General features: G+C 37.8%; 2 protein-coding genes across 2 annotated transcripts in view; both read right to left on the bottom strand.

Annotated features, from left to right (window-relative positions):
* LOC144645927 (MAM and fibronectin type III domain-containing protein 1-like) overlaps positions 1-8,248 on the bottom strand; it is an 8,938-nt gene extending 690 nt beyond the window's left edge. The window contains exons 1-7 of the mRNA XM_078505442.1: positions 8,029-8,248; positions 7,558-7,848; positions 6,446-6,733; positions 5,814-5,970; positions 3,255-3,448; positions 337-630; positions 11-235 (exon numbers count right to left, since the gene is read on the bottom strand). Of these exons, the coding sequence (XP_078361568.1) occupies positions 11-235; positions 337-630; positions 3,255-3,448; positions 5,814-5,970; positions 6,446-6,733; positions 7,558-7,848; positions 8,029-8,248 (1,669 nt within the window). The remainder of the gene's footprint in view (positions 1-10; positions 236-336; positions 631-3,254; positions 3,449-5,813; positions 5,971-6,445; positions 6,734-7,557; positions 7,849-8,028) is intronic.
* A 2,028-nt stretch (positions 8,249-10,276) lies between these two features.
* On the bottom strand, positions 10,277-15,058 carry LOC144645926 (G2/M phase-specific E3 ubiquitin-protein ligase-like). The gene is made up of 7 exons (XM_078505441.1): positions 15,011-15,058; positions 14,389-14,594; positions 13,575-13,685; positions 12,707-13,017; positions 12,090-12,271; positions 11,558-11,954; positions 10,277-11,206 (listed from the first exon to the last, which is right to left on the bottom strand). Exons 1-7 carry the CDS (start codon positions 15,056-15,058, stop codon positions 10,971-10,973), a joined length of 1,491 nt encoding a protein of 496 aa, XP_078361567.1. The 3' UTR covers positions 10,277-10,970.
* Positions 15,059-16,030: the final 972 nt, after the last annotated feature.

Here is a 16,030-nt window from a genome sequence, read left to right as displayed (position 1 = left end):
GCCGTCACACGGATATAGAGGAGATGTCCTGATTTTAGTCCCGTTAAAGTAATCCATGTAATGTTAGGGTTAGCTACGTTCACACTGCTAATGTTATTACGTGAAGATTCATAGTAAACTCTGAATCCTAACAGCCGTCCATTGGCGTACTGCTCAGGAAGAGGATTCCAGTGAACTGTAATCTCAGTTGCTCTCACATTTGTTAAAGTGATCTTTGATGGTGGCCGGCTAGGAACTAAGGGAAACAGACAATGATTACGACCAAAGAAAAACAGTTCTTATGTACGACTTAATGAGTCTGTTAAACTCCCACAGACTAGGTTTTTTAGCACATACCCCCTTCCTTCGTCCAGACGGTGACTTCCGCACTCTTGAAAAGTTCGCCTTTACTGTTTACACCAACGACGCTAAGACGATATTGGGTATATGGTGACATTCCATGAAATATAACAGAAGTGGCATTTCCAGTCAGGATGTCGCTAATTGAAATGTTACCAGTTGTGTCTTTAATAAGACCAAAAACGTGCAAAAGAATTTGATTCAGGATTGGTGTCAGATTTGGCCAGTGGATGGCGATACTTGTTTGTGTGGTACTTCCAATGGATATAGTCCAGTTAGCCACTAGCAGAGCTACCAAACGAAACAAAATCGTCACATTTACATATAATGATGACAAATGCGATGAAGTATAAAAGATAAGTTCTTATGATTTTTCATGTAAGTAACGTCAAATTGTATGGCTTCAGCAGCGGTGATGACATCAAGAAAAGGTATACATAATTATTTCGAGCTCGAGGTCTATACTGTAGAAGATGTTTTTTTTTCTTTTCAACGATGACACGTTTCATACATTACGGACGGACAAAAGGACGTTAATTCATCTCGTAGCAAAACAGTAGGCAGTACACATATTCTGACAGTATTAACCCTCGGACGTACAAGGGGGGGTGGATGCCACCCCCCCGTAAGGTTTTTTCCAAATTTTGAACAAAGCATTTATCCTACAATGCTGAAACTTTCGGTAGCTGTTCATTCATCCTTTGCGGAAATTTTGATATGTCAACCATATGCCCATGGTATATGACGTTGCCATGGCAACGTCATAAATACAAGCAGGTCTTGCCAAAAATCGTAATTTTTAACATTTTTCTTGATTTTTTCCAGTTTTTTAAAACAGAAGTGCAAGATTTGTTTATTTTTACATTCCATAAGCATTCTAGCTTGATTTTGCATCAATTTCCGTTATTTTGTGACTTTCTAAGAAAATGTTGAAATCCAAGATGGCGGATCCAAGATGGCGGCTCTTATGACGTCACTTGACGTCATATGACGTCACAGCCAATTAAAATTATGTCATCTTGTAGAGCAAGCTAAGGGCTTTCTTGTCAGAGCAAAATAATTTCGCTACGCCTTAATATAACGAAAACGCCGGGGAGGGGTTCCATCCACCCCCCCCCCCCTTGTACGATGATGGGGGTATGAGTTTGCTTGTACGTCCGAGGGTTAAGCCATTTTCACACTACACCGAAAAAATTATTAGCCTCATCGCGAATGATAGAATCATCAAAACAAAAGCTAGTGTGCCAGTCTTTGTTGTAAGAATTAAATATGCACATAAAGAGTGTCTAAGGACACACTAAATGTGGTATTTTAGCGTGTTAAGAGCGTGCTATCACCTTTTCTCCCTGTTTTCACATGGAGGGTCACATATGTTTACTGTTTACTGAAAGCAGAATATTTGGGAGAACATCGCCACGAAAGTTATGTACGACAGCGGATATAAGCGCATGACAGCATGACAGCATCGCAATGCAGACACAATAATTTTTAACAACTCTTTTAATTTTGTTCTGTACAGTGCTGTATCATTGCTATACGCTTAAAAGTCTTTCTCCTCAGATGGAATGGAAAATTGACACAAAACCAAAACAAAAAATGGAAATGTCTTATAATAATTTCGAGCTATCTTTTTCGGTTAAAGTGGCTCGACTGGATTTTTAGGGGTAACACCGCTCGAAGTTTGAGAATTAACTACGTCGCCATTAACGATGCAACTGAAAACCGAACAACACAGCAGTGTAAGATAAAAAAGAACTTAACCATTATCTCACTATATTCCCCCTTACATGTAGGTATAATTTCAGAGATGATTATAAGAATTGGAGCATTTTGATTGGTCGAGAAACTCGGTTTATTACGATATATTAACCGCGCTATACTATTTGCTGAATATAGCATCCTAAGTCTTGCAATTGGCTTCCAAGCCATCCAGGCAAGTGAACATGGCGGCATTTGCTGAATAACATTTCGCCCCATTTGAAAGAAGTCATTCTAAGTCAATTTTGCAAAAATTAAATACCAAAGCTTTTGGACCAAAAATATTTTCAAAAGATGATTTTCAAGGCATTAAAAATGATCGTTATTGGCTTCTAAGCCATCCAGGCAAGTGAACATGGCGGCATTTGCTGAATAACATTTCGCCCCATTTGAAAGAAGTCATTCTAAGTAAATTTTGCAAAAATTAAATACCAAAGCTTTTGGACCAAAAATATTTTCAAATAAGATTTTCAAGGCATTAAAAATGATCGTTATTGGCTTCTAAGCCATCCAGGCAAGTGAACATGGCGGCATTTGCTGAATAACATTTCGCCCAATCTGAAAGAAGTCATTCTAAGTAAATTTTGCAAATTAAATACCAAAGCTTTTGGACCAAAAATATTTTCAAAAGATGGTTTTCAAGGCATTAAAAATGATCGTTAACATGGAGGTTTTGAGAACATACGCGGCCATGAGAAACTTAGTTCCATTGACTGCCATCATTATTTAGTTCCCTTCTCAACAGTGCTAGTCATTTCGAGAGGATTCACACAATCGCTTAAAAGTCACCAACTATCAAACAAAGGTACAAGGTATCTATAGTTTTCGTAGTGTTTGTTTTGTTCCGTTTTTATTGCTTAAAATTTAGTATAAATTACTGTCTCAATCGTGGAATTAAACTGGTTTAATCTTGTGTTTGTTGTTTTCGTGTTTTCTATGGTGATTTTGCAGTTCTTGATATACACCTCTTAAAATTATACTAAAACAATTATTAGCGTCAGACTCATTGATTATCCAACAATAATTACTTCGCCTTCGGAGAATACTGTAAAATTAGAGTTAAATATACTGTAGGATACGGCTCTCAATAAAAGTTGACAGATCTCAACGTGCGCACTATCTGAGAGATATAAGAAAAACATGTTAAACTCTCTCACCTGAGATAAGGGATTGATTAAAAATCGCGTACCAGACTTTGACATAACTCTTTCTGTGTGGTAGCTGTACTGCTAGTTCAATGTTTTGTCTGCCCTTTAATGGTATTTCCACTGATAATCCTGGGGAAATTGAATCGCAGCCTTGTCGACCAAACACCACAATCCCATTACTGTCAAAAACCTTTATGAATTCACTACACAAACCACAAAAGAAGAGTAATGCATGGTTAATTACAATGATAGATTATTCAATTGATTAATTAGTTGACATAAACTCTAGAATACGTTTATTATGACTTCTGCCGGAAATAAGTATACCTGTACTTGCTCTTTACATCACTGAAAGAAACCACAAATTCAAAACATTGCTCTTAAAAAGAGCGAATAAATTGGTACTAAAACAAATGTCTGTGATCACGATAAAAGTTTGGGGACAACTTTACGTCAGACTGCGCATAGATTTATGAAGTATTTAGCTAGCAGTATATTGAAGTCAGCATCGTTATGTTATCAAACTGTTGTTTTTTTCTGTTTTTTTGTTGAAAAAAGAGACCACGATACCTTGGGCTGAATGTCCAATCCTGTTTTGGGAGCAGTGCCCGGATTTCCAGCACGGAAAAGCTTTCTTAAAAAGGGTGGAAAAGCCACTGTTCACAAAATGGAATTTCAGTACGGCATGGGTAGTGTAAAAGGCAATCATGGAATTTTTAGGAGACTTTTTGTGACAAATAATTTATTGATCTATAGAAAGATATTTATTTTATTGATATTAGAACTCCTGGCCATTCCATCACTGACCTAAGGGCCCAAAGACAGATTTCTCGCGCGTTGCTAAAGTGCTAATGAGCGCATGATGTTTTGCGTGTACAGACTACTGACGCTTTCTGTACGTGCCGGATGTGCAAAAAATTTTCCTTTCGAGCACTTCTTTAAACTCGCTAAATATAAGATGAAACAATAAAAAACTACCGAAAAACCTCTGACAAATAATTGAGAATCAGTCAGGTTATAGCCTGCGTTGCAGACGAACTAAACCCTGATATAGTCAGTCTGCGAAACGCAGCCGAAAAGCCTGTTCCGATGTCCCGCAGGTTTGCAAGGATCTGTGTATTCACTTCTGATTGGCTGACAGTCTTTCTTTGTTAATCCCGTACAAACAGAATGTCGGTGCGGAGATTTCCGAAATAATTTGCAAAGAGCATTCAGAGTACCTTGCGTAACAGAAAATTTCTCTCCAAGCGCACGAAGCAAGCGAAGGAAACTGCTAGCGAAAGAGTGCACCTTGACTGCTAGCAAGACTTCAGTCAAAGCGGTAAAATAAGCGGTTTGAAATTTATCATCTTCGAAATAAACAATATGCTCGCTACGGGAAATTTTTGGAGGTTACAATGCATTCTTGGTTACCAACAGGCTACAGCAAATCTTTGATTTTCAACTATCTCCGATTGATAATTACAATGACGTCTTTAAATGCTGCCTACTTTATAAAAAAGCTGTCCATCTCAGACTCTGTATTTTCATCCCGTCTTTCAAAATTAATTTATTTTTAGCTTAGTAAGTCTTGCGTGACCAGTTTTGATTTTGATTTTGACCAATGACAAAGCACGTTTGAAAGGAATATGAAACAAGCCAATCAGAAGTGCATACACAGATCCTTGCAAACCTGCGGGATATCGGAACAAGCTTTTCGGCTGCGTTTCGCAGACTGACTATACCCAGGAGGGTTATACCAGACTGATTATACCAGGGTTTAGTTCGTCTGCAACGCAACCCATCAGATTAAAATGGATCCAAGAAAAGCATTTGTTTTCATATGCAAAGAATCTCAAAAGCAGAAAAAATCTAAATTGTTGGCGTTCATTAATTAGATTCCCCTTTTTTTTCGATGTTATATTTTTCCGACCTGGGTTGGGAAAATAACTAAGTAATCATTTGCTTTATAATTAAATTTTTTTAATAAAAAATTTCTGGGCTAATCAATATTTTTATTCTCCCTATAAAAGTTATTTCCATACAAAAATGAACATAGATTATCCAACCGTGAAGATTTTCTGATAACATGCAAAACATCAAAAAATATAGACTTTCTCTTTATTGGTCACGTGATTATTGACGTGGCCCCATGACGTCAAATTTACGTTCTGCACTGAGTAAAAGATTCAACCATACCTAAACGAGAAAAATTGCTTGAACAATAAAACCGTAAATGCCCCTAGCAATGGGTCCAAAAATATACTTTAGTGGGCCCTAAAAACGAGCCACAAAAATCTAATGAAATTACCATTTGATTAGATTACTATTGAAATGGTTAAATAACCTTTTTGCCATTTCAAATTACCATTGGGTTCCCCAAAAAAGGAATTTGACATAACAAAATGTACTGAAAGTAATGTAGATGTATTTAAATTTAATTTTATCACGAAAGTGTTCTTTTTTTTTCGAATAAGGAAACCAATTAATAACGAAATAGATAAAATACTAACAGTGGCAGACCACAAAAGTCGCTGTCAATCAGTCAATCGATAAAACAGATAGAATATGGAACAATATTTAACTTACAGTGGAATGCAATAAATGTGTACGTCTTGAAAGGAAACTAGGGCGACTCCTTGGCGCATACCAGCACTTTGTATTTTAACACTGCAGTTAAGAGTGGTATAACCCGAATGAGCCAAGTTTAACCATCCAGACGATTGATTTGCGAAGCCTACACAGCCTGTAACAAAAAAAAGTATATATAAACTATATATATAGCATAATTATGTTCTTATGTCAAGGCCAATTTCCATTTGAATATTTTGCTGCAAGTGTGAATCGTTCCTAATTTTTTTTTCTGGGAAAAAACATTGCTAAAATTAAAGTGTATATTGACTTGCGATCCAGACATTAAGATTTGGCTTGATATTAAACTCAGGATCCCTGCTTAAACTCAGATTTCTAACTCAAAGAATAAGTTCCTTCGCCCATTTTGCGTTAGTATTTATATTCCTATAAAAATGTTAACACATTAATGCCATATATATATATTTTTTGTTATTTAACTCTGCTCCTTTTAGTAAATTAACCACCCATAGGCCATGGCCTTCCCCACGTTTTGTACCTACCAGAATGTTAACAACACATTGATTTTGTGATTGGATAAAGCAGACAATTATATCTGTAAAGTTTTAAACATCTTAACGGACAGTTACCTTTAACTAACGAGAGATAAGGGGAACGAGGTCCTTGTCCTTGAGATGTAAAGGCTGCTACAGAAATCCGGTAATGTTCACTAATCTGAATACCTGGCAGAAAGACATATGAATCGTCGGGGGTGCTGGTGTTGACAGTTTTTCCCAATTTGTTGTACTGGTTGTAATAAACACCGTATCCCAAAAGGCGGCCATTGACGTATTGGAGAGAAAGAGGCTCCCACTCTACTACAAATTCATTCAAGTCATGGTCGGTAGCACGAACATTTATTGGAGCTCGGCTGGGAACTGATAAATACAGATTAAAATGTATATAATTATGATAAAAAATAATAAATATACTCTAGAAATTTCGGCTCTTAATGATAATGTAATTGTTTCTATTATTAGTTAAAGGCGAGTATAATTATACATTACAGTTTCTTTTTTTCAAGACAGAAGTACGTATAACTATTACACACGCGAAATGCTAGTTAAGCAACCACATGAGAACAAGCCATGTTTTTTTTTATTGTAGCTTTTAAACCCTGTTTTGGTATTAAGTTATAGTATATGATATATAGAGTCTTAACTTCAAACCAATGTATAAAATGTTCTTGAAGACGTAATACTAATCGTAATTACTATTACTTTTAACGCTTTCTTGTTGGTGTACAAAACGTATCGGAAATATTGTTCGTTTCCAAACTGGTTTTCGTGGGCGCACTATAAGAGGTCTTTGTGTTCAAAGTCTTTCCTTATAAAACACAGCAAAAGGTGACAAATTTGAAAAAAAAACATGGAAATTGCTGATTGTTTGGGGGTTTTTTTTCAAGGCATTTTTCCTGATATAGAATGATAAATTGATAACAAATTTAAGTCGACCCACTGGTAGGCTGATGTCACGTCCATATACGTGACATGGTTTTTTGTGGGCTCGTTTTCACGACATCTACACATAGGAATTCTTCATGTTTGAACTCTTTGTGTGTGAAACAGAAAACAATTTTACAGATTTCAAACTAACTTTAAGGTATCTGGGAAGAGATTACGAAATTTCATCCTCCTCTAGAAGCTGAATATAGTCCCAGTGGACAGTTGAAGAGGGTGGTTAAAGGGAAGGAGCGGCTTACCTCCCTCGGGTGTTTGTATGGAGATCGTTTGGCTGGAGTATGTGATGTTTTCACCGATGCTTGTCGTAAATGCGAAGACTTGAACATCATAGGATGTATAACCTTTAAGAAAGCTGTTGTAGTGTGAACTGCTAAAACTGCTGGCTCGGAAGAGTGTACTGAAACCATTAGTTTCCTTATACCTCACCAAATAGTAACTGATAGGCAACGGCAGACGAAAATTTGACCAACGCACTCCTGCTGATGATGATGTTATGTTGTGAACTGTTACATTCCAGGAGACGGATGTGGCTGTAGGTATAAACAAATAAAAAAAAAACATTTTGAAGTTTGAGAGATCCTGTTCGCATCATGTTTGTTTTCCAAACATTTCGTTAGTATTTGAACGTATACGTAGGTTTCGACAAACTTGAGGTATCATCACAAAAAACAGTACGCGCACTAGGCGGGAGGTAAAAGAAAATATTTTACCTGAACTAAGAGATTGATTGAAAATCGTGTACCAGACTTTGACGTTACTGTATTTGTATGATAACTGGGCTGCAAGTGTGATGTTGTGTCCGCTTTTTAATGGTATTTCCAGTGCCAACCCGGGGGGAATCGAATCGCATCCTCTTCGACCAAACGCCTCAACCCCATTGCTGTCATACACCTTGATGAATTCACTGCAAAAATCACAGAACAACAGCATTGGTTGTTTACAATAATACCTTATGATTACTATTATTAGCGGCTACTAATTTTCGCTTTTTTTTCTGAGAAAGGTTTTGCGACTACTCAACTTGGCGATTTTCCGAAAACTAGCTAAAATTGAGATACAAAAATTATGGGGCGCCGAGTGTCAAAAAACTATTTAGTGCATTTTTCGCTATTATTTTTGTTATTTACTAAATAACAAAGATGTTCTCTTTGTTATTTAGAAATCACCAAGTTAGCGACTTTTACATTTACAAATAGAAAATTATTTTCACTCGGTGATTTATAAATTGCAAACAACTTGTCGTTGCGATTTATAAATCACCAACAACTCCTCTTTGCGATTTATAAATTACAATCAACTTGTATTTGCGATTTATAAATTGCAATCAACTTGTATTTGCGATTTATAAATTGCAATCAACTTGTTTTTGCGATTTATAAATTGCAGACTACTTATCTGCAATTTATAAATCGCAGTTACGTTAATTGCGATTTATAAATTGAAGTCGTTCATGCGTAATTTATAAATCGCAAATGTGCGATATGCAAATCGCAAATGCGTTTTATAAATCGCAAATGTGATTTACAAATCGCAAATGCGATATATATAAATCGCAAATGCGTTTAATAAATCGCAAATGCGATATATATAAATCGCAAATGCGTTTTATAAATCGCAAAAGTGATTTATAAATCGCAAGTGCGTTTTATAAATCGCAAATGTGATTTATAAATCGCAAATGTGCGATATGTAAATCGCAAATGTGATTTATAAATCGCAAATGCGATTTATATATGTCGCATTTGCGATTTATAAATCACATTTGCGATTTATAAATCGCAATTTGCGATTTATAAATCGCGAATGCGACATATATAAATCGCAAGTGCGTTTTATAAATCGCAAATGTGATTTGTAAATCGCAAATGCGACATATATAAATCGCAAATGAGTCATACATAAATCGAAAATTGAATTTTGGAGTCAAGTTTGTTGGCAGAAGTTAATGTTTACAGGGCGAGTTTAATTGGAATCACGAAATACATTTACATTTTTTTTCTGTCTAAAATAATATCTTTATTTTCTTCATGATTGTTGGCAGCCTTAAAATATTAATATATGCTATTTTCACTTGCTAAAAGAATCTAAATACCACTTGAGGAGGTTGTCCGCGTATTTAAATATTGAAATATTTTTCTTAGTTCTCAAGAAACCCAACAACTGCATGTATCAGAAGTTCATAGTACCAGCAGTGTACATGCATGGTATTGCGGTTGCAAATATGTTTTCGCGTAAAAAATATTTTTTACCATTATTTTTGACTGCTTTTTTGGTGCGCGCTATGACGGAATTAACTTAACTAGAAATGCCGAAACAGCAATACATAAGTAATGGTGACCACTATTTAGACTGTAGGAGCTTAAAATGGCTTTCAATAACAAAAATCCTATCGCAAATTCACAGACTACTAACCGCAGGTGGCGCACTGCACGCGCGAAACTTCTTGGACAAGGTCACAAGTCATTTTATCTCGCTCAAGGGTTTGTTCTAAAAATAGTTTTCTCGCGAAAGACATTGCAAGCGGCCCTAAGCCCCATTTTATATGTAGGATTCAAGTATTATCAACTATCCACTTTCTTCCTTTTGGCATGAAAAGGCGAATGTTTCGTAAAGCTTGCAAGGTTAACCACACTGTAACCTATCAATAAGTGCCTGTAATACATTGTTATGATCTTAGTACCCAGAAGACAACAATAACATTAACAATAACAATATGAGAATTTTTTTAAAACTATGTTTTTTCGCAGGCATACATTCCATCTATTTGTCAGTCTACATGCTAAGATAATATATTAAAAAATTAAAGTAAGTCGTACAAATTAAATTAAATTAATCACGGTAACAGATCAGGGTCTCAAAGGGGTTTAGGGCTCCAGGGATCCTGGCTAAGAAATGCAGGGCTCCAAGGCTCCAAGACGAAAATATCAGGGCTCCATATCATCTGCTTTTGGGCTCCGGGCTCCACTATGGTCTACAATCTTAAGATATAAAAATTATTTTGTAACTCTAAATCAAGTCCGCAAATTAAAACGTCCACAATTCCGACCAGCTTTTTAAACCCAAGAAGCCAGTTATTAACATAATCGCGTACACTTGTAATAAGTACTATCCTCTCTTCAGATTCTGTTATTTTGTGGCAGTTAACACGCACAAACAAACAAAATGCAGTCATAAAACAAGCCAAAAAAGGATCAGGGCTCCAGTCAGTAAAATGATCGGGCTCGGGGCTCCAAAGCAGAAATTTCAAGGCTCCGGGGCTCCAGGCACCCCCCCCCCCCCCCCTTTGAGACCCTGACAGATACCGTCGAATTCCGGTTATAAGCCCTGGGCTTATACAACTTCGTAAGGGGTTTTGGGTGGGCTTATAAGCGGAGGAGCTTAGGAAGGCTTAGCGGAATGAAAAAAGCGTTTCAAAAAGAGCCACGAGAACGTTGATCGAAATACGTTTTTAAGTTAAAAACGCATAATAAAGCAACATTTAGCCCTGTTTAGTACTGTCATCCGGTAGAGGGGACCTTTTATCCGGAGGGGGTTTATAATCGGATGTATTTTTTTTGTTTCCAGGTAGATGGGCCTATAACCGGAAGGGCTTATAAGCGGGGAGGGGGGGGGGGCTTATAACCGGAATTTTACGGTAGGGTTGAATAATTAATTAGGCCTGTCCAAAACAGGGAGAGTTAAGGATTGCAAAATCCATTTTGGACTTAAACTCTTCGTACTCTTCGTGAGTGGTTGGAATCCGTAAAATGGTGGCGCAGGTGTTGGCAGTTGGGAAGATTTCGTTATGAAACTCAATGGTTGGGATTGTGTCGAACCCCAAAATTGGCTGCCTTTCTGCGCCAGTTGCAAACGCCAATACGTCCGAAAGCGATGCTTGGGTGTCCCCGGCTGGAAATATAATAGAATGAAATAACTGTCAACATGTACAAAAAATTCGACGTCCTGTTTCTGAAATACAATATCTTTAGAACTAACCTACGTTGACTAGATGTTTGATCCGGGTGGGGCTTGTATTTCTGTTATAGTAGGTTTGCGCGTTAAAATGTTTTGTTAATTGAACACGTATGCTAGTCATATCGACGCTTTCAAAAAAATATTGCGAAAGGAACGAAGAGCTGAGAGCGGGAAGAACTTTGGGTAAACTGAACAGTGTAGTTGTAAGTGGAATTAGTAGTATTAACTTATAAGAAGTGTTTATAAGAAGTGGAAGATAAGAATAGGTATAGTTTCGCAACTTACTTTCGCAGTCTTGGAGATAGTCTCTCCAGTTCACAATAGCTAGCTCCTGTTTTGGTCTTTCATTGGAGCCAACTTCTGCTAGTTCGAAGGTAAACAATGTGTCTACCGCGGCTGCATCGAGAGGTTCTAGGTTCTCGTTGGTGAAAACATCACGGAACCTTTCTGGGTGTCTCTTTACAGCCTCCAGCACCCCGAGCGTTTGTAGACCTTTCTTAAAATCTTCAAGAAGATATGATGTCGAGTCCACTAGGAGATGACGGAGGATAATCCTCACATACCACTCCTTTTCATCGATGGATTTGACAAATGTTGTCGCTCCCTGCCCTTCTACGATTGCCTGAATCTCTTCGTCGTCGAGGCACTCCTGCAATTGTGATAGTGTTGCCGAGTCCGCGATCTGTCAACCAACATTTAAATGATAAAGAGTTACCTTTTTTATTAGCATTTTTATCGTCCAACCTAAAAGGCGACACTTTTATGAGAGCTACTTTGATATTGGAGCGATATATATTTTTTTAATTTTCAAGCTCACCTGCTCAATCTTTTGTCTTAGATGTTGGAGCGGAACATCTTCCAACCGTGGCGGAATGACGCCCGGGCCATAAGCAACTGAATTGTACAATGTTGGACTTAAGAAATTTCCGGCAGGCCCTCCGTGAACCAATGACCACGCCAAAACAAGGCCAACAATTCTATATCGGTCTTCCTCTCGAGCTAGAGACAAAGTAAATAGAGAGTCAGGCATTCAGTCATACCGTATTAACTTGATTATACACCCAACCTCTAATGCGCGTAGCCGTGCAAGTTAATACTGAAGCGCCTGGAATAAAAACATATAGGAATTCAAAAGAAACTTTAAAATGAAAATTTGAAAGAAAAAAGTTGGAAACCACGAAAATTTTAGAAGCAGCGAAGCGTTTTGAAAACGGGAAGGGAGGGCGGGGCTCATCATACTTCAATCCAAGGACACTTCTCCTTGCTTCTTTTCTCTTCTGAGAACACCAGACGGCGCCTTTTGTCGCTCTGATTTTCTAAGTAGTATGCACATTGGATATGGCAAGGGGTTAAATAGCATGAGTGGAAAAGCATATACAGAAAAGCAGTCTTAACAGTTACCACATAACACTTAAACAATAACAACGCATGTACCTTTTGAGTTTGGAAAAAGCGATTTACATCCTTCTTTTCCTATGAATATGCCTGATTCCTCCTTGGCGGCCTTCACAAGGATTCTGAAAAACTCTCTTTTCGGTCCGCCAACATCTACTGCCCCCTCACTGTTTCCCTCACTGTCGGCAAACTTTACCGAAATTCGGTTCCGTGGAGAGAACCTTTTTCTCATCAGTTGGCGGCAGGTGTCTGACCATATGGCGGCACGACGCACATTAATGAAAGATGTTTCCTGGGTGTAGATCTGCAATTGCAGATCTTGTAACGCTTCTATCAATGTTCTTTCATTACTAAAAAGAAAAGCGTAAATGACTCTCAGAAATCCACTATAATAAAAAGGATAATGCTAAAGATAAATGTAAAAAGACAATTAATTGCTATAAATATATGATAAAAATGAATACATCTTATTGAACACTTTAATTTATAGAATCGCTACATATTTTCTGTGATCAAGCATCAAGCTGAAACTGCAGCAGAAGTCTAGTTGATGTATCCTTGGGGAAATACGTTTGTGGACCATAAAAGATACTTGACCTCTCTAATTCAGACTTAGAGAACCAGACAGATAAACCGCTATGGAAGTCGTCGCCGTCGTTTTCTTTTCTTTATTTTTTTTTTTTTGCTAAACCGTTCCGATTTCGGTTTCCTTCTTCCGTTTATTTTCACTATTCCCTGCTTTCTTATACTCTATATCTTTTTCTCTGTGCATCCTTTCTTCTAACCTGAAAAGTTTTGATCTTCATTAATCTATTAATGGCAAAGCCCGGAAACGAGGCCATGATCAAATACGGGTATAACAGGTATAATGGCTTGTCAAACTAACAACAGTTCAGATTCAGTTTACCTCATTGAGCTTCCTTCTTCAGCGTCGCCATTAGCTACTTCATCATCTTCGTCATTTATCGATATGGCCTTATTGATGTCAGGATCTTCTCTCATCAGGGTGACATACACGCTTTTGCAAAAGAAAGAAAACTGATATAAATATCACCTGAGGCCTTAAAGGTAAAAACAAGGTTCTACAGATTTACATACACAGTTTAACTCGAACTCTGAAGAGAAACGAAAAACACTTTGACTTAGCGGGATTTTCGAGTTAACTGAGTAAAAATGACTGAAAAGTGGGTCCAAGGGAAATAGAAGTTTGTTCGAGTTAGCGGGCCCTTTTTTTTTGGGTGGGGTGTGCCGCTGGGACTCTGAAACCCTTACCCTATACTAGACCCTGCTCAGCTGATTTCGCATCCCTACATTAGACTAAACACCGAAAATCGCTACCCTATCCCAGACTTGCTGTTTTCAGAACTGTGTCACTATTTGTGTTTTTAATGGAAAACCATCTGTCAACAACGATGCCGCGATAATTTTATTTACGTTTTAGAAGGCCTCTTCTTTTTCCGAGTTTCTATTCCTATCCCTGTTTTCCGGAATTAATTCTTCATACTACTGGTAAGTTTTCTGGCAAATGAACCCTACTCTAGACCAAGACTCGCTGATTTCTATACCCTATCCCACACTAAACTGCTCGAAAACCATACCCTTCACAGCGGCACATATCTATATACCTCATATATGGGAGTGCTCCCCCCGGGTTAGCGAGGTTGTTCGAGTTATCCGAGTTCGAGTTACCGGGGTTCTACCGTATTTACAAATTGCAGTACCTATCAGGATTACACTGCCTTGTATTGTCTTCCAACTGGTCAGGCCCATCCACACGAGGAGGGACTGACTGAGGAGGGACTGTCTGAGGAGGGACTGTCTGAGGGGGGACTTTTTCCTTGGTGTTTTCCTGTTGGCTAACTTGTGGACTTCCGAAGGCTGGACGGTCCAAGAAGCTGTCGTCTTCAGATTCGCGGTCAGAGTTATCCTTGAGCAAATAAAATAGACATTGCAAAACTAAGACAATTGGTAAATGGGGTCGTGATTACTTTTAAATACATTAAGAGACTGAACATACAAAAAAATTAAGAGAGGATAAATACAATGTTTAAATACCGTATTCTCTCTATTAAACGCAGGACCCGATTTAATACCGGTCTCGTTTAAACGCCAGGTCAACACTGCGAATTTTTATATATTCGATATATATATTCACCTCGATCTGAGTAGCTAAAGAGAGAAACAAACCGCCTTCTCGCGTGCGTCGCTTTGTTTACCGAAAGTGAAGTTTTTGTCCGCTTGTGTGGTATGTACTAAATCAATAATTCGCCCCAGTGTCGGTGAACGTGGTGGATATTTACCTCCACTGCGGTGAATAATTGTTAACTATGGTAGGCTATTTACCGTTTCATCATTGTTAAACAGCGCATTCAAAGGTTCCACTTTAGACATTATGTACAGCGTCTCCCTGGAACAAATTGACAGCACTTCTTTTGCATCCCAGAAAAAGGACGTAGAGGTTTTTGGCACACAAAGTTTCTTCGTTCCGGGCAGAGTGCTGTTAAAAAAAGTAGACGTGCTATAAAAAATCAATCTGAGATAGAAAAATATCATTATTACTTTTTGACTCTATTATTGGAATCAACGCAAAAAGCAAATGCAAATGCAATATTTGCATTTATGATATTATGCAATAGATGTTATTATGCATTACCGTACCCAAATTCGCAAGTAGCCAATCAGAAGCGCGATCTACTGTCCTGATATCCTACGATATCAAGTCACTGACCTGATATGCCACCATATCACGGTCACTTTGAAGTGAAGTAGTGTTACTGTACGATGAATTGAAAAGAGGTTTTACCAAGAAAATAGAACACCGTAATTTAAATTTAGCGGTGTTTAGCGGTCGTAAAAAGAGAAAAACTTTCCCGCCAAAGAGACATTCAGACATTCAGACTGAAAAAATGGAGTTGGAATTTCCAAAATTTTCGCTTTATTTTTATTTTTTTTTTTCGCAGCGAAGGGAAGGAGATAAAAAAAGGAAAGCCTGATACAATTAGTTGTCAAGTCGTCTGCCGCCCCCTTATTTAAGTATCTGTCAACGGGAATGTCGGCGATGCCATCGGATAACAAGCGTGAGCTTGCAGCAAAGGTGGTCAAATTCAAATTTGTTGGTCAAAGGTTTCTTTTGGCAGTCGTAGATGAGTTGTTGAAGGTACTGTTCCACTTTGTGAAAATAAAGTTAAGACAGGCCTGCACGGACTCCCCATGTGGTATTTTGTGGTCACGTCGCATTAGCGCTTTCAAATTATATTTTTACTCTCACAAACATGTATTTAAATGTTTTACCCTTTTTGAACGAGCTGATCGGAGGGTTGTAAAATTTGTTTCCAGTAAAGGCTGATTTTGTTTTCAAGGCCG

Source organism: Oculina patagonica, chromosome 3 (assembly GCF_052425735.1).
Source record: "Oculina patagonica isolate OP01 chromosome 3, crgOcupat, whole genome shotgun sequence".
Lineage (NCBI taxonomy): Eukaryota > Metazoa > Cnidaria > Anthozoa > Scleractinia > Oculinidae > Oculina > Oculina patagonica.
Note: the sequence above shows the minus strand (reverse complement) of the source record. Positions and strands in the feature narration are given on the sequence as shown.

Bases quoted from the DNA above. Each gene is read 5' to 3' on its own strand.
- LOC144645926 (XM_078505441.1), bottom strand. From the start codon at position 15,058: ATGTCTAAAGTGGAACCTTTGAATGCGCTGTTTAACAATGATGAAACG. The intron at 14,595-15,010 runs GTAAATAGCCTA...TATTTGCTCAAG, and splicing joins TGTTTAACAATGATGAAACG to GATAACTCTGACCGCGAATC. The intron at 13,686-14,388 runs GTACTGCAATTT...CTTTTGCAAAAG, and splicing joins AGGCAGTGTAATCCTGATAG to CGTGTATGTCACCCTGATGA.